Source organism: Harpegnathos saltator, unplaced genomic scaffold (assembly GCF_003227715.2).
Source record: "Harpegnathos saltator strain DR-91 unplaced genomic scaffold, Hsal_v8.6 scaffold573, whole genome shotgun sequence".
Taxonomy (NCBI): domain Eukaryota; kingdom Metazoa; phylum Arthropoda; class Insecta; order Hymenoptera; family Formicidae; genus Harpegnathos; species Harpegnathos saltator.
This window is the reverse complement of record NW_020230397.1, coordinates 855,421-872,174: the sequence shown is the minus strand read 5'-3', so window position 1 is coordinate 872,174 and position 16,754 is coordinate 855,421. Positions and strand designations below refer to the sequence as shown.

The 16,754-nt window shown below is 35.5% G+C and overlaps 1 protein-coding gene across 1 annotated transcript in view; it reads left to right on the top strand.

Annotated features, from left to right (window-relative positions):
• Positions 1–16,754, top strand: part of LOC105184458 (probable serine/threonine-protein kinase MARK-A) — a 35,861-nt gene that overhangs the window by 13,968 nt on the left and 5,139 nt on the right. Inside the window, exons 2-6 of the mRNA XM_011143276.3 lie at positions 1,708–1,920; positions 2,274–2,412; positions 6,785–6,911; positions 10,613–10,661; positions 10,775–10,954. Coding sequence (XP_011141578.1) covers positions 1,708–1,920; positions 2,274–2,412; positions 6,785–6,911; positions 10,613–10,661; positions 10,775–10,954 — 708 coding nt within the window. The remainder of the gene's footprint in view (positions 1–1,707; positions 1,921–2,273; positions 2,413–6,784; positions 6,912–10,612; positions 10,662–10,774; positions 10,955–16,754) is intronic.

Below are 16,754 nucleotides of genomic sequence, written 5' to 3'. Positions count from 1 at the left end.
TTCATCAAGAATCCGATTTCGTAAATCATCCAGATTTTATGGATTCGTTTTATAAACTCTGTCTTTTAAATAGCCCCACAGAAAGTCAAGACAAATCTAGCGATCGAGGAAGCCATTCTACAGGTCCTCTTCTGCCTATCCATTGCTGAGAAAATACTGTATTTAGATAATTACAGACGTTCCTCCCGTAATGTGGTGCAGCACCTTGCTGAAACCATGTATTCTCGAAGTCGTCACCCGTGATTGCTTGTATCGCTGGAACTATTTCATTTCTTAGCATATTCTCATATTTTATCGCTATTAGATTGCCTTCAATAAAGAATGGACCTATGAGAATATTATTCAAAATGTCTGCACAAACATTCAATTTTTGTGGATACTGCGTATGTGCTTCTTGAATCCAGTTAGGATTTATATTTGACCAGAATCTGCAATTGTGCCGATTAACACAGCCATTTAACTGAAATGGTGCTTCATCTGAAAAGATTATATTTGATAGATAGTTAGGATCTTCATCTATTCTTTCCATCATCTTACTCATAAAATTCAATGCACCTATCAAAATCATCATCATTTAACTCTTGCACGAGGTGGACTTTATAAGGATGAAATTTATTAAGTTTTAATATTTTAAACATTGAATTTGATCTAGATCATTTTGTTGTCTTACTTTGCGGGTAGAACCATGCGGATTTTCGATGAAGGATTATAAAACATCTAATGTTTTTTCTGGATTTATTGCTAACGCAGGTCTATCTGATATTGCACGATTTTTCACACTACCAGTTTCCTCAAAACGCTTTATTGTTCTCTCAACAATAGATTTGAAATGGCAGTATTTTGATTACGAAATGTTTTGTTAAAAAGCTGCTTTATACGATCATTATACGACCTTAATGGATCACCCCATTCTCTCATTATCAGAAGAGATATGCGTTCTCGGTCTGAAAGACGTAGCATATTGACAAGCGGAAGAATTAGTCAAACCGAATAAATTAATACTTGGATCAATTGAAAGTTTTTCTAAAGAAAATGCTGAAAAATAATGACTGAATGAAATGCAAATGACGATAGCTAATGCTGTTGCATTAGCTATCTGTTGCTCGAAACTGTTGCTCGAATTCGAAAATCGAAATATTTAATATTCCTTTCACTTTGTATTTTAAAAGAAAGGCGTAATCGCGCAGGCGTGTAACCTCCACGCAGTACACTTTGGGTAATGCTAATACCGGCGGTACTGCAGCTTTTAAATCTTGTAACTTGCAAAATACTTAACGAAAAAACATTCAGTTATAATGTTTTGGAAAGCCCTCGAGATAAGCTATAAGAATATATAATGAAAAATGAAAAATGGAAAAGAGGGTTCCATTTAAGAAATTTAAGATGACCTTCACGTGACCTTGACAACGCTATTCAAGGTCATACTAATATTGTTATATAATGCGTTACTTGAAACTCTACAACTTTTGTCTGAAACATTTTTTCATAAAAATTATAATTTTCAAAATATTTAGGGGTCTCGGTATTTTTTCCTCACCTTGTATATAATATAATAACATGAGATTTCGGTATTAAGATAAGATGTTTATATACATTGACTTTCTGGCTTTACAGCTTTATTGATTCAATTTTCTAAATCTAGCAATTCAATATTTAAATTATACTTCTTTCCATTTCTTAAAATATAAAAAAATATTTGTCTCACAGCGGTCAATGGGCAAGAGTCTATCGCTGCAAATCTCGAACGACTGGCACACTTTACGCGGCAAAGTATTCATCCAGGACCAGATTCAATGTCAGTTGCAGTGCAGAACTGAGACACGAAATCGCCTTATTGTCCCTTTGTTCGCAATCGCCTCGTGTCGTTAGATTACATGATGTCTACGAGACGCCGAAAGAAATTATTTTGGTTATGGAATAGTAAGTAACGTTCCAGAAGAAATATGGAATGATATCAAATAAAATATCAATAATATATTATTGAAGCTAGACATTATTAATGTATTATTAATATATCATTTGACATAATTTTATTTGCAATAATTTGATTAAGTGCACTATTTGATATTTTTGTTTCAAATTTTCATTTCAAATTTGTGACATTTGTTATTATTAATAACTTTGGTCGAACGTTGTGAGACATTTATATAAAAAAAACGTAACAATTGCTTATTCTACCAACAAAGTAATAGATCCTAAACTATTTCTATTATCCGCGTCTTTCATTTTGTGGATCCATAATGATGATCTCAAAAAGTGGCGATCTCTTTCAGTGCCCCCGGCGGTGATTTGCAGACGCTTATTGACGGCGATTTGGTGCCTCTCGAAGGCGATGTTGTACACTTTGTGCGTCAACTAGTAGAAGGACTCGCCTATCTCCATGAAAGAAATATTGCCCATTTGGACATCAAGGTAAGTTCGACCCATAAAAAGTCGGTGAAAACTCGTCACTTCTTACATATCACGATCTAGGAACTGACTTCAAGTCGTGCTACAGTGCGCCATGTTGCGCGGCGCCGCATTGTGTCACGTAATTCTTACAATGGATTCTTGCAATGGACTTTCTTTTCATGTTTGTATATGAGAGTTTATTCAATCAATAATATGTAACAATACCATGACTAATCATAGGAACCTCCTTCCATTAAAATATATAGATATAATTAAATCGGCCAAGCATAAATGAAATCGAATGCGCGAACTAATTTCGAGTCTCGTTCCGATTAATAACATTCACTTATAATAATGCGTAATAATAAGATTTATAACATTTCATTTGTAAAAGCGAATATTTCTTGTCGTCTGCGAAAATAACTTATTATTGTATCTAATGGTATATGACACAAAAAGATGCTTGTGATTGTTATCGCGTTCATCCGAAGCGAAGAACCAAGTACGGAATTATCTCGATCATGATTTAAATTCTGACTGTCCATGTATCTTCGTAAGCAAAGCTTTCTCACTTTTTCTTTTTCATGTCCCTTTACTTTCTCCCCCACTTATTTCTTTTCTTTTAGTTTTTGACATATATGATGAAGTAAAATATTATATTTAATTATGTATTATATATTAATTAAAACAAATATTTATATATGCATTTAAACGTATCATATTAGTATTTGTACGTAATCTGTACACACAATCAATATAAAATCAAATATGATTCTATATAATTATTTTTATTCAATTTATAAAGAAACTTATAATAGTGTCTCTTTACGAGTTTGATATGAGCTTTTTCATAATATAATAACATTTAGGTCAAAATATACAGGGTTTACAAAAAGTCTAGAAACTTCTAAAAATTTCGGAAAATATATATTTTTCGAAAATATGTTTCAGATTAAAGTTGTATGGTTTCAAGGGAGACATAAAACAACTATATTGGTTTGGTTATAGATAGTGTCATTTTCCAGATATTCACTGATAATTGCTTTTCTTAAATGGAAATCCGAATTTTTTATCACATCATCTTTTTCTACCAATTAATCTGAACAATTTTTGTCTAAAACATTTTTTTATTTGCCTGTATATATATTTTTTGAGATATTTAAGGAAAACTCAGTAACATTTTCAAGATTTAATTTACGATATTTTGCTATTTCTCGGAAAAAAAATAGTTCTAGACATTTTTACTTTACTTGGTCTCAAGAATATATTGTTATAATAGCGCCCTGACTTTTGTTAATTTGACAATTTTGAAATTTTCGATAAGTTAACAAAAGTTAGGACACTATTGTAACAATACATTCTTGAGACCAAATAGAGTAAAAAAGTCTAGTTTTATTTTTTTTCCGAATAGTTAGCGAGATATCGTAAGTTAAGTATTGAAAAAATTACTAAGTTTTCCTTAAATATCTCAAAAACTATTAAGCAAATAAAAAAATATTACAGATAAAAGTTGTTAAAATTAATTCATAGAAAAAGATGATATAAAAAATTAGGGTTTCTATTTAAGAAAAATAATAACCAATGAATATCTTGAAATTGGCGTCATTTGTAAACAAAATGATTTAATTGTTTTATGTCCTCTTTGAAACCATACACCTTTTTTCTGAAACAATTTTCTCTAAAATGTTGCGTTCACAAGAAAAAAAAAGAAATCGGGTGACCTGGGTGGTTCAAGACACCCAGTATACATATAATCATATGAAATTATACAGGGTGTCCCATTTTAATAGTGCACCTCGATTATCATTGCAAAAAGTCCTCGGATGGAAAAATGTTTTAAACAAAAGTTGCATGGTTTTGAGGGAGACATAAGATGGTGCTATTAGTGTGACTTTCAATAGTTGCTTGAAGGTCAGGTGAAGGTTATCTTCAATTTCTTTAATAGAACCACCTACTTTTCATGACATATTCTTCTAGCTTACGTCGAGAGCTTTTAAGAAACCTATAATAAAGTACCTCTTTGTAAAATACTTTTTAACTTATAAAGCAAGATCGGGGCATGGTCCGGCCGGTCAAGGCAAGATTGATAAACGACCCAGCCAGTTAAGGCAAGATCGTCAAACGATCCAGCCTGTCAAGGCAAGATCGGTAAACGACCCAGCCAGTCAAGGCAAGATCGGTAAACGACCTAGCCAATCAAGGCAAGATTGGTAAACGACCCAGCCAGTCAAGACAAGATCTGGGCTTGCGTTTAATTACTTCAGGTATTCGAAAACCTGGCTGTTTACTTGTATGCATAGTTCAAGTCTATGTCGAAAATCGTCCTTAACTTTTTGAAGCATTAATATTTCTGCATGCTTCTCTGATACGGTCTTTCGTATCTTCTACAGTCGTAGGTTGTTCCGAAAAAACTTTGTTTTTAATGTATCCCTCGAAATAAAAATCTAAAAACGTCAAATCGTGACCTTGGAGGCCATTCTTGAATTCGGCTGCCTATACCAATCCACTTATTCGGGAATCTTTCATTTAAATATTCTGTAATCGAGATCTATGAGCCGGTACTCCGTTTTGTTGAAACCACATTCGGCTGAGTACGTTATTATCGATATGTCTCAGGTTGAGCAAGTCATTTTGAAGAAATCTTAAATAGTTTGCCGTATTGACGTTTCTTTCAAAGAAGTATGGACCCACAATCATATCTCCCAGAATGCTTACCCAGACGTTAATAGACCACTGCCTTTGGAATTCTCGGCTTCTTTGTCAATGTGGATTCACATCTGAATAATAATGACAGTTACGTAAATTAACGCCCCCTTTGTTACAGATCGTGTCTTTATCAAAAAAGAGGATATTAGCTGGATCGGGGGTTTGATTTTGAGCCCAGTTACAAAAACGTATATGGTGTTGGAAGTCCCTTTTTTCCAATTGTTGGGTTAGGTGAATGTGGTATGAATAGAACTTGTTGGCCCTGAGCACACGATTGGCTGTTGATTTGGGTATATCGTGTTGCTCCTCAATTTATCTCGTAGAGATTTGAGAATTCAAGACAACGGCGTCTACAGCAGTCAACGATGTAATCTCGTTAGGGCCCGATTTTCGACGTATTCGTTTAAGAATGCTCTATTTAGCTTTGTCACAAAGTTTCTTTATTACTCTCCTATCGGGATGGCATCTGTCTGGGAATTTTTCAACATAAAGCCTTTCTGCTGCCGAGTAATTATTTCTGGCCTTACCCAACATATAAATCATACTCACAATTTAATTTGGTGGATAATCGGCCATAATTATAATAAAAAAAACAAAACAATTATAATAAGGAAACAAAAAACTTCGCAAAAATACGAAAAGTTTTTATCCTAACAAGAAAAAGTTAGTAGATAATAATATGCGTTTGACTGATTTTTTTACAATGAATAAACTTCCATTGTTTGTTTAGATCAGAAACTGCGCGACGACACGGAATAAAAGTCCGATGTAGAAGAGTCCGGAATAGAAGAACGATACGTTTTTAACATAAAATTTTCTCTATCGTTTTCTGAATTTTTGAGTCGTTTACCGATTTTGCTTTGACTGGCTGAGTCGTTTACTAATCTTGCCTTGACCGGCCGGACGGTGCTCTGATTTACCTTATAAGATAAAAAGTATTTAACAAAAAGGTACTTTATAGGTTTTTGGAAAGCTCTTGATGTAAGCTAGAAAAATATGTCATGAAAAGTAGGTGGTTCTATTAAAGAAATTGAAGATGACCTTCACCTGACCTTCAAGCAACTATTCAAGGTCACACTAATGGCACTAATGTCCCCCTCGAAGTCATACAACTTTTGTCTAAAACATTTTTCCATCCGAGTACTTTCTGCAATGATAATCGAGGTGCACTATTAAAACGGGACACCCTTATATATACAGGATATCCCAAAAGTAACGGACCATCCTAATAACTCTTCAGTATTGAGGTTTCAAGGAAAATGACCTGAATAAAAGTTATAGGGATTTAAGTGAGCTACCTCATGATGACCTTGACTTTAACCTTGACCTCTATTTTCAAGGTCATTTGAAGGTCAACTCGTGTTTTTTAAATAGGAATCCCTATTTTTTACTCCGGATTCTGAAGAGCGTGTTCAGGTTGTTGAGCATTCAGGTTGTAGGAGTCGAGGCAAATGTTGAGGATCATTCAAAGGGCAAATAATGATTTAACCTTGAGAGCACCGTGCAGTAACGGAATACGTTGCCAATGTTCACTTGATTGAATAAAATATTACAGAATTTTCTTTAGATTTTTACAGCAACCAAATATTTTACAATAACCAATATTTCAAAAGTTATCCGGCTGTATCGGAACTTTTTGAACACTTTATATATGACTAATGCAAGAATTCTTTTTTCAATTTTATAGCCCCAGAATTTGGTCATGATGAGTACTTTTCCGGAATGTGACGTTAAACTATGTGACTTTGAAATATCGAGAGTGATCCTCGAAGGTACTGAAATTCGAGAAATTCTTGGCACGCCGGATTACGTTGGTGAGTAATCTTCATCATCTTCTGATTCTTTTCAACCTTTGACAGATTGCTTTATATGCGTTGATATAAATTTTATAATTTAGAGAGGCATACGAAGAGAATTTCTGTCGGCTAACATATCATGCTAATAATGAAAATTATATTAACTTGCATTGCGCAATTGTAGTATATCTTTTCATAATAAAATTCAAAATTTAAATATCATAGTAAATTAACTGTATAATTTCTAAATGTTCTTTTAACCTTTTGAAACACAGCGGGATTCTGGAGTCCCACCTTTTTTATTTCATTTTATTACGTTTTTCAAGTATAAAAAACCCGATTTTCTTGCTGTTTTTTATTTATGTTTTATGTTTTCATTCGAGTATTATGTTATTAAGTGTAGTATATTAATGTTTCAATGTGTAATTCTCATAAATTGTTCATAAAATTGTTTACATAAATAGTTAAATGCAAAAAAACAGCGTTTTTGTACAAAAAATCCATGACAAACAATTATAGCTATATGAATGATAATTGATATCTTGGGGTTTTCGAAATTGCCGATTACGAATCCGGGGTCAGAATTTCGAAATTCAAAATGGCGGATCCAATATGGTGGACAAAAATGTTCAAAATCCTTCAATTTCCACAGAAATAGGTACGTGGAGGTTTTTTGAATCGCTGATCACGAATTTGTTATCAGATTTCCGAAATTAAATAATAATGTCATATCAAAGTTAGCCATTTGAAGTTGCCATAGTGGATCCGCCATTTTTCGATTTAACGCAGTGTTTCTGAGATATTTGAGTGGATCCTTTACTTCCTAAAAATTGCGCTATATTTTGCAATATTATTACGACAAAAGGAAGAACGCTGCGCAGGCTTGTGAAAAAATTTGTGCTGTGTACGGTGAAGGTACTTTATCAAAATCTGCTGTGCGGAAATGGTTCGCTCGCTTTCGTTCTGGTAATTTTGATGTGAAAGATGAGTCACGCTCTGGTCGTCCAATCACTGAAAAAACTGATGAAATTCTTGAAAAAGTCCAGCAAGATAAGTATATCAGCAATGTCGATATTGGTATGGAGCTAGGCATTGACCACAAAACTGTTTTGAATTATTTACACAAAGCTGGCTACAAAAAGAAGCGCGATGTATGGGTTCCTCATGAGTTGAGCGCGAAAAACATGATAGACCGAATTAACATCTGCGATGCGTTGCTGAAACGCAATGAAATCGAGCCATTTCTGAAACGTGTCATAACCGGTGATGAAAAATGGATCACGTACGACAATCGGAAGCGTAAAAGATCGTGGATAAGGGATGGTGAGCCATCACAAGCGTTCGCGAAGCCAGGATTGACGCCGAAAAAGGTGATGCTGTGTGTGTGGTAAGGATGGAAGGGAATCGTCCACCATGAGCTACTTCTAGTTGGTCAGACCATTGATTCTCAACTCTACTGTGGACAACTAGAGAGATTACGCCAGGCAATTGAAAGAAAACGGCCCGAATTGAATAATAGGAAAGGTGTTGTCTTCCGTCATGACAATGCTCGACCATACACTTCTTTGATGACCCGTCAAAAATTGCGAGAGCTTGGTTGGGAAGTTTTGATGCATCCACCGTATAGTCCAGACATAGCACCCTCTGACTATCACTTGTTCCGATCTCTGCAGAACTCTCTCAATGGAATTAAACTGGTTTCAAAAGAAGCCTGTGAAAACTACTTGATTCAGTTTTTCAACCAGAAACCACAGAAGTTCTTCACCGATGACATCATGGCTCTACCCGAAAAATGGCGAAACATTGTCGATAATAATGGAGCATATTTGGTTTAAATAAATTCATTTTCACACTATAAGAAAACCAGTTGAATTTTACTAAAAAAATGCCACGAACTTTTTCCCAGACCAATATAAGATGATATACGCACAAAATAAGACATGGATAGTGAAGATTATGAAACGAAATAAGCACTGAACGCTACTGTAGACTTGTTTGAAAAACAATTTTCATTTTCATAGATTTTTTGTAATGATACTAGAAGTATTTCATGGTCACAAATGCGAATCATTACTTACCGAATTATAAGATAATCGGTTATAATAGAAGCTAATGTGAAAGTTCATGACGTAAATATTAGCTTTTCATTATATTAGGTGTAGTAAAAAGTAATCCATTATTTTTGCATGAAATTGAAGGCTTTAATTACCATAGTTAGAATGATTCGATTTAGGTCAAATATGCGCCGTTTCGTTCGATAACTTGTTGCCATTTTGAAGGTAATTTCATTATGCCTCTCTCATAGAAGCCCTCGTCCCTATTGGCAAAAAATTAAGACAGTCGATTTTCACAAGCCTCTTTTGAAGCGAATTTTTCACCAGCAAAATTGTTCGCCATGGACAGGAACAGATGGTAATCACTTGGTGCCAGGTCCGGACTATAAGGTGGATGCATAAGAACCTCCCATCCAAGCTCCCGGAGCTTCTGACGAGTCACTATCGATGTGTGGCCTGGCGTTGTCCTGATGGAACACAATTCCTCTCCTATTGGCCAAAGCTGGCCGCTTCTGGGCGATTGCTTCCTTCAGACGGTCCAATTGTTGACAGTACAGTTCCGAGTTAAGAGTTTTGTCGTAAAGGAGCAGCTCATAGTAGATAATTCCCTGCCAATCCCACCAAACACACAGCAAAACCTTCCTGGCCGTCAATCCTGGCTTGGCCACCGTTTCCGCCGGTTCACCGCGATTCGACCACGACCGTTTTCGCTTGACGTTGTCGTAAGTGATCCACTTTTCATCACCAGTGACCAACCGCTTCAGAAATGGGTCGATTTTGTTGCGATTCAGCAGCGATTCGCAGATGGAAATTCGGTCCATGAGGTTCTTTTTCGTTAACTCGTGTGGCATCCATACATCGAGCTTCTTTTTGTATCCAGCCTTATTCAAATGGTTCCAAACGGTTTTTTGTGCAATCTTTAGCTCTTGGGCAATCGAAACAGTGCTTACATGACGGTCGGACTCGACAATGTCCATGATTTTATCGATATTTTCGACAATTGGCCTTCCAATGCGTGGTGCATCTTTGACATCGAAATTACCGGAACGAAATCGACGAAACCAAAATTGCGCGTGATTGGCTGTTACAGTATCAGGACCATAAACACTATTCACATTTTCAGCCGCCTGGCTTGCGTTTTCGCCTTTATCGAAGAAAAACTGTAAAATATAGCGTATTTTCTCTTTGCTAGTGTCCATATTTGACGCGCGCTCAAACAAAACTGAGTCAACTAATTACAAAACTGTCAGAAAAGTTTTTTTAGTACGAAATCTCATCTTTCTAACGCCATCTAGTGGAACCCGATCGGACTTATACAACGCGAGATACAGATAACTAAAGCCATATATTGGAAAAATGATGGATTTCTTTTTACTATACCTGATATTATGTCAATCATTATATTATATCAATACTTTGTAATAGATAAGAACATAATAAAGATAATTATCTTTTTCTTGTCTTCCGTTGAAATTGAGACGTCGAATGTCTTTTAAATTATCATTTCAGCGTCTAATAACCGATTACTACACAAACTTATACGTGATAGCTCGTGATTATTTTATGCATTCTAACTTTATAATATAAAAAATATATGAAAACTGTCACAAATAAGTGTGCACATACACACATTTCTTCAATCAGATTTGTCTTTCTCTCTTTCAGCGCCCGAAATATTGCATTATGAGCCGATTACTCTGGCAGCTGATATGTGGTAAGATTATAGTGTTTCTTTCTTTAATTTTTTTCCTTATTTTATCTAGCATGTACATCAGTGTTTCTTTTTACGAAAACGTTTCTTTCTACAAAAACGATATTACATTTTAGGTCACTTGGTGTCACAACTTATGTACTGCTGACGGGCTTCTCACCGTTTGGTGGCGAATCCGATCAAGAAACTTTCCAAAATATATCCTTAGGAGAGGTAGATTTTCCTGAAGAGATATTCGAAGATGTTTCGGCGCAGGCAAAAGACTTTGTTGCAAAACTTTTGTTGCTAGACCCAAGGTATAATTATTATGTCATTTTATGAGTTCTCTTATCAAACTGATATTCCTCAAAATACAAAAGCGTTCGTAGAATTTTGTAGGATTTTAGAGTTTAATTTGGAGGACAAGGACAAAAGGCTGAAATAAGACCTAGTAGTCGATTAAAACTGTTTTAACCCTTTCACAGCCAAATTATTTCTGTTGATTTAAATTTAATCATTTCCTGGTATATAGGGATTTTATGGTCACAGATTATGAATTTGAGGTCAAAACTGAGAAAATTAAAATGGCGAATCCAATATAGCGAACATAAAATTCTAAAAATGAGCTAATTGATTTCAAACTTAATACTCGGGGATTTTTCGAGTCGTTAATTACGAATTTAAAGTAAAAACTGGAAAATAAAAAACGGTGGATCCAATATGGAGGACGTGAGATGCTAAATGTGAACATCGTTCCTATATGCATTGTTTCCGAACATTCTATGAAAAATGAAAATCTAATAGCATCTCAAATACGAGGGCTGTATGATAGGTACCCATGTTAAGGAAAGAAACGCATGTTTTTTTAATTTTTTTCATTTATTTCTGAATATAGTCTCCTTTCAACTCGATACACTTAGTCCAACAATATTCCAATTTTTTAAGCCATCCAAAAAATATGATTGGTCGAACTCCGCAAAATAGGCTTCTGTTTCTGCGATGATTCTCTCGTTTGACGCGAACCGCTTTTTGCTAAGCCATTTTTGGAAACAAACAGTTTGGAAACAAAAAGAAATCGCATGGGTCTGTCTGAAATTTTGACAGGCGTCGTTCAAAAAATGGCGTTACACGGTGGTATATAGATTTTACGTCAGTGGCATTATCTGTCATTAAACACGGGTATTTATCATACAGCTGTCGTAACCACCGAATTGTGAAAGGCGAGAAGACTCAATAATCAACTATCCCGACTTGTAAGGAGCAAGGGGATTCACAATAAAAAAACACTCCAATTCGTAAGAGGCGAGGAGTCTCACGATATCAAAAAGCACTAAGCTGTGTAAAAGGCGAGGGAATGTATGATAATGAAATGTACCCCGATTTATTATTGCAATTTTATGTTTTTTTATTTCGGAGTCTACTTTTAGTCGTATTGCAATTCTAAGGGTGATTTTGGGTGTATTATAAAAGTGAGAGATAGTTTTCTCATCAAACCTTTTCTTCAAATGATTCTGCTGTCGATTCAAAATATACATAAACTGAAGAGTAATAAAATTCTTTTTTTTGTAGTATGATCACTGCCAAGTGTGATTTTTGTCATATTATTACATTTAGAGGTGGTTTTTTGAAAGAATTTTTTCACGAATTATCTCCATGTCTTTTCTTAATATATAGTGACTGAAGAATAATATTAGGTGTGTGAATTAATTCGGTCCGTTTTTTTCTTCCAAAAAAGATTTTAGTATGAAAAAACATGAAAAAGTACATTAATCAAAGTATTTGTCATCGCTTGCTATTATTTTTTTCCATCTATCTGGCAGTTGTTGTATTTCGTGATGGAAAAACGACTCGTCCTTCGAAGCGATCCATTCATTGAGCCATTTCTCTACTTCTTCATAATTGTTGAAGTGCTGGTCCGAAAGCCTATGTGCCATCGACCTGAACAAGTGATAATCGGATGGAGTAATGTCTGGTGATTACGGCGGGTGAAGTAAAACGTCCCAGCCAAATGTTTTCAAGGTAGCCTTCACAATCTTTCCAACATGTGGCCGAGCGTTATTATGCTGGAAGATCACTTTATCGTGTCTCTTTGCATATTCCGGCCGCTTACTCTTCAATGCATTGTTTAAACGGATCAATTGTTGTTGGTAAAGTTTGGCAGTGATGGTTTGGCTCTGTTTTAATAGTTCATGATACACTACACCCTTCTGGTTCCATATACAGAGCATTACTTTCTTGCCGTGAATATTCCGCTTTGGTATCGATGTGGATGGTTTTCCTGGGTCGCTAATGGATTTCCTTCGTCTGGGATTATCGAAATATATCCACTTTTCGTCTCCAATCACAATACGATGCAAAAAACTTTTCTTTTTTGCCTGGCAAGCAAGATTTCAGACATGGCTTTTCGTCCCTCGATGTCTCTTTCTTTCAGTTCTTTCGTATGGCATCCATCTTCCTTCTTTGTAAATCTTTCCCATGGCTGTCAAGCGCACAGAAATTGTTGATCGATCAACATTCAACAATTGCGCGAGCTCATGTTGCGATTGACACGGATCTTCATCGATTAGCGCCTGCAATTCCTCGTCCTCGAACTTCTTCGGCTGACCTGGACGAGGTTTATCATCGACATTGAAATCATCACTTTTGAAACGTCGAAACCATTCTCTGCATGATTTATCGGTGGGAGCACTTTCACCATAAGCTTCTACGAGTATTCAATGAGCTACAACGGCTTTTCTTCAAATGAAAACAGAAAATGAGAAATTCCCGGAAATGATGCTTTTTTGGCTCGAATTTTGACATTTTCGAATCAGATAAACACGATGTTATTATTACAAACCCAAACATTTATTAAATCAACTGAATATTATTGCCAGATATCAAAACTAAAAAATAAAGCCTTTTGCAGACATTAGAGGTTAGAAAATTACATAGTACAGCAATTGACCGCCAGATGGACCGAATTAATTCATCTACCTAATATAAAAGAATAATACTGAAGTAACAGAATTAATCCACATACCTAATATAAGAGAATAATACTGAAGTAACAGAAATGAGCTTAGAAGTCAGTGTAAAAAAATTAGTGTTTGAAAAAAATGGGCGCAAGGGCCCAGGTTCGAGTTTAGCAACATTCCGGCACGTTTTTCTCTGGACATATGCGTGACGTTACGACCGCCATCTTGCCCCTAGAATCAAAAAATTCTAGGAAGGAGGGGGGATATTAATAAAGAGGGAGTATCAATAAAGGAGGGGGTATTAATAAAGAGGGGTATCGATAAAGAAGGGGGTATCAATAAAGAGGGGGGCTATTAATGAAAATATTTAATTAATAAAGAGCGAATTTTGCAAAACATTTTTGCAAATTGAGTTAGAACCGGCCTAGCTATACTACTCGTTTGCATTCATAATAAATGCTCAAATTGCTGGTCATTAACAGTCTGACAATGTGCCAGTCTAGTATAAAAATTGGAAATGGCATTTTCGCAAAAATGGAAAGATATCAAATATATCTCGTCATTTATTTAACGAAGTTCGTTTAAATTCCGAGGTTTTGTGCTGTAGGCTTTATTTTTGAGGTAACCCCAAAGGAAATAGTCTAGCGGGGAAAAATCTGGAAACCACGCTCAAAAACATGTAGCGGTATTTATGCACACTTAACCCTTTAACTGCTGAGATATTAAATGACTAATATGACCCTTTTTGCTGAGTTATTTTTACAATTATAAAATATTTTATAATTTGCTGATGATCCTCAGAGATTTTCACAAATTCACATTTTTAAATTAAAAAAAAATACCATACGCAATACCACACACATTGAAAGTCCAAATCGAGTAAACTCGATCGTAGCAAGGCCGCCATTTTTCCACACTCGAGTTATCTCGACCATAGCAATTAAAGGGTTAAATAAAAATATATATGTATACAGGATGTTTCTGAATGGTCTGTATAAACTTTCAGGATATGTTCCAGGGACCAAAACAAGCAGAAAATATCACACATGAACATAGGGTCGACAACGCTTACTTATAAAGTTATGATGATTCGAAATTTTACTGCAGTATAAAAAAAGTTATTACAATTCAAAATACTGTCTTAAGAAAAATTTTCTCTCTTCAACATCAGATTCGAACAGTTCTCGAACAGTTCTTGAAGCACCATTGTTGACTGTTACCGGCCTGAATTGTCCAATTTTTCATAATCGCCGATTAATTGCTGAATGTTTGATGGTTTGGAATTCGACGGCCTGGAGTTTCTTGCTATATTCGAGCTTTTCATTTGAATTTTTTATTTAGTTTTGTTTTGAAGTAAGACTACGTAATTTGACATGACAAGTTTTTTAGTCATTGGAAAATTTCAAAGCATCATAACTCCAAAAGCAAGCATTTCAGTTGAAAGTATCCTGCAAAGCTTATTTGTAAGCCTATTTTAAAAACATGAATGAATATTCATTTGAAGAATTGGCGGATATCTATCTGATATATGGCCGTGTCGGTGAAAATGGACGGTTAGCCTCTCGAATGTACCAAAAAACTTTTCTAGACCATCGAACTCCAAATCATCAAACGTTTGTATAGTTGACCGCCGATTATGTGAAACTGAGCAATTCAGGCCGGTAACAGCCAATTATGGTGCTTCAAGAACTGTTCGAACTACTGATGTTGAAGAAAGCATTTTAGATCGAGTTGACAACAATCCCAACAATCAGTACAAGAAAAATTGCAAGAGCAGAACATGTATCTCACATTACCGGATTATGGAGAGTTCTGCGTGAACAGCTACTTTATCCATATCATTTGCAGAGAGTCCAGAGACTCTCTCCAGCAAGATTGGTGTTTTCTCAATGGTTTTTACAGCAGTATGTGGATTCAGTTTTTGATTCTTCTTTATTGTTTACAGATGAAGCTGGTTTTAACAGAGATGGAATAATTAATTTTCACAACAATCACCTCTGGGCAGAAGAAAATCCTCACGGTATTGTGCAATCTCGGTATCAGCAGCAATTTGGCCTGATTTTGAGCAGGAATTTGAGCAGGAATTATCGGTGATCACTTGATTGGGCCGTATTTTTTACCAGCTAGATTAAATGCTGAAACTTATCGCGATTTCCTAGAAAATCAACTTCCAAGACTCCTAGAGAATGTGCTATTGCCTACACGACAAAGAATGTGGTTTATGTATGACGGTTTATGTATGCACTATCCCATTTCAGTCGACCCGCCAGAGAATTATTAAATGCCACCTATCCTGGTCGATAGATAGATCGGGAAGGACCAATATCGTGGCCAGCATGCTCACCTGACATGAATCCATTGGATTTCTTCTTCTAGGGGTATTTGAAAACTCTTGTTTATTCTGTCCCAGTACCAGATGTTGCAACTCTTCGTCAGCGGATCCTGGATGGCTGCGACATCATCCGTAACTTGGTATTTTCCAATGGGTTCGCCAATCAATGCGACGACGTGCACAGGCTCCCTTGAAATCTAACAGAGGCCATTTTGAACATTTGCTATAGCAAATGTATTGTCTTGTTATACCCGTAGAAATAAATAAATACAGCTTGTAACTCCTATACGATTTAACGTTATAATTTCTTCTACTGCAGGAAAACTTCAAACCGTTATAACTCTAGAAAGAAGCGTTTTCAACTCCATGTTCATATGACATTTTTGCTTGTTTTGGTCTCTGGAACATTTGAAATCTCTGGAACTCTGAAAATTTGTATAGACCATTCAGAAACACCTTGTATACACGAAAGCACACGTCGCGCGCCCGCGCGCGTGTACCACACACGCGTACACAAAAGAGGTGTAAATCCGCCCATGTAACCTCCACACAGTACATCTTGGGTAATGCTAATGCCGGCGGTATTGCAACTTTTAGCTTTCTTGTAACTCGAAAAATATCTAACGAGAAAACATTTATTTATAGTGTTTTGGAAAGCCCTTAAGATAAGCTACAAGAACATGTAATGAAAAATAGGGGCTTCTATTTAAGAAATTTAAAATGACTTTCACGTGACCTTGACAACGCTATTTAAGGTCATAATAATATTGCCATATAATACGCTTTAAAATACCCTACTAACTTTGTACAAAACATCTTTTTATAAAA